The 2,056-nt window shown below is 61.7% G+C and overlaps 1 protein-coding gene across 1 annotated transcript in view; it reads left to right on the forward strand.

The window, feature by feature from the left end:
* Window positions 1-1,131: 1,131 nt before the first annotated feature.
* UTS2R (urotensin 2 receptor) overlaps window positions 1,132-2,056 on the forward strand; it is a 3,062-nt gene continuing 2,137 nt past the window's right edge. Inside the window, exon 1 of the mRNA XM_004709210.2 lies at window positions 1,132-2,053. Coding sequence (XP_004709267.1) covers window positions 1,203-2,053 — 851 coding nt within the window. The 5' untranslated portion in view covers window positions 1,132-1,202. The remainder of the gene's footprint in view (window positions 2,054-2,056) is intronic.

A 2,056-nucleotide genomic window follows, 5' to 3' on the forward strand; every position in this document is an offset into this window, starting at 1 on the left:
TGGGGGGTACCCCGTCGTGTATAACTCACTGCCTTGAGTCCATACTGACAAATAGCAGCCTTGTAGGAAAGGGAATCCTGCCCTGTGAGTCTGAGACAAATGCTTTACTGGGATGGAAAGCCCTGCCTTCCACTCAAGGAGATGCTGGTGGTTTAGAACTACCGACCTTGTGGACCACAGCCCAATGCTAACCACTATACCCCAGGGCTACCTTGAAGATTATATATAGAGTGTGTGTAAACCTCCTGCCCATGGGTGGATGGGGATGCATGGTGACCTATGGGACAGCACAGAGATGTGCCCTGCGGTTTCAGACTGCCAGTCTTCATGGAGCAGGAAGCTTCATCCTTCTCCCACGGAGCAGCTGGTGGGTTTGAACCACCAACTTCACAGTTTGCAGCCAGGCGCTTAACCCCCCATGCCACCAGGGCAAGTATGTTGGTAAGTTGGGGAAATGCAGAGGCTGTCTGCTCCCATAAAGATTTACAGCCTGGGACCCCTGACTCGGTTGGCTGTGAGTGGGATTTGACTCGATGACAGTGGGGGCAGGGGGTGACAAACAAAACATACCTTGGGAGGAGGGCCTTGGTCTGTCCTAAGGACGGGAAGGTGAGGCTTTGGAGACATGCCCAGGATCCTGGCTCTGTCCACCACAGACTCCTGCACCTGGGACAGGGATGGAGGGGGACATGCAGGACCGCCCTGCTGTACCTTGCTTCCAGAGAAGGACTTCCACTGCACCCCGCCCCGAAGGGGGTCTTGCTGGGCACACACAGGGACAGCAGGTCCTCCTGTGCCCCCAAACCAAACTCCAAACTCATGGCCATTGAGTGGGTTTTTGGCTCACAGATGACTCGGCTGGGTCGGCCCTTGAGGGTTTCTCAGGCCGTAAGTCTTGACAGGAGCAGACAGCACGGCTTTCTCCCTTGGAGCAGCGAGGGGTCCTGGAACTACGGACCTTTCAGTTCGTCTGCTGCACCAAACAGGGTGCTATCACAAGGCTCAAGGAGCGAAGTTGGGGCCCCTTCCAACCAGCAAGCAGGACCCCAGGGCACCGTGCCGTCACAGGCTGTGTGGGAAGTGGAGGGGCTGCTGGCCCACACCCACAATGGGCATTTTCTCCTGCAGGACCAGCTCATCACCCACGGACACCCCTGCCCTCCCCCCAGAGACAGCCTGGCGCTGAGCGAGAACCGGGCAAGATGGCACTGAGCCCTGAGGCAGCTGGCAGGTTCCCAGGCCTGGCCCCGACAGGCAGCACTGCTCTTGAGCTACCCAGCAGCCCCAGCGTGCCTCCCAACAGCTCGTGGGCAAACCCCACAGCACCCAGCAGCTCCCTGGAGGACCTGGTGGCCACAGGCACCCTGGGGGCAGTGCTCTCGGCCATGGGCCTGGTGGGCATGGCTGGCAACGTCTACACGCTGGTGGTCATGTGCCGCTGCCTGCGTGCCTCGGGTCCCCTATACGCCTACGTGGTCAACCTGGCGCTGGCTGACCTGCTATACCTGGTCAGCATCCCCTTCGTGGTGAGCACCTATGTTGTCAAGGACTGGCGCTTCGGGGACGTAGGCTGCCGAGTCCTCTTCAGCCTGGACTTCCTGACCATGCACGCCAGCATCTTCACGCTGACAGCCATGAGCAGTGAGCGCTGCGCAGCCGTGCTGAGGCCGCTGGACACGGTGGGGCGCTCTGGGGGCTACCGCAAGGTCCTGGTGCTGGGCACCTGGCTGCTGGCCCTGCTGCTGACGCTGCCCATGATGCTGGCCATCCAGCAGGTGCCCAGGGGCCCCAAGAGGCTCTGCCTGCCCTCCTGGGGCCCACGCGCCCACCGCACCTACCTGACACTGCTGTTCGCCACCAGCATGGTGGGCCCGGGCGTGGTCATCGGGCTGCTGTACGCCCGCCTGGCTCGGGCCTACTGGTGCGCGGGGCAGGCATGCCTGGGGCCGGGGCGTCGGCTGCCCAGGGCCCGCGTGCTCTACCTCATCCTCAGCATCGTGCTGCTCTTCTGGCTCTGCTTCCTGCCCTTCTGGCTGTGGCAGCTGCTGGCCCAGTA

Source organism: Echinops telfairi, unplaced genomic scaffold (genome assembly GCF_000313985.2).
Source record: "Echinops telfairi isolate 266 unplaced genomic scaffold, ASM31398v2 ScPeMD7_7458;HRSCAF=8496, whole genome shotgun sequence".
NCBI lineage: Eukaryota > Metazoa > Chordata > Mammalia > Afrosoricida > Tenrecidae > Echinops > Echinops telfairi.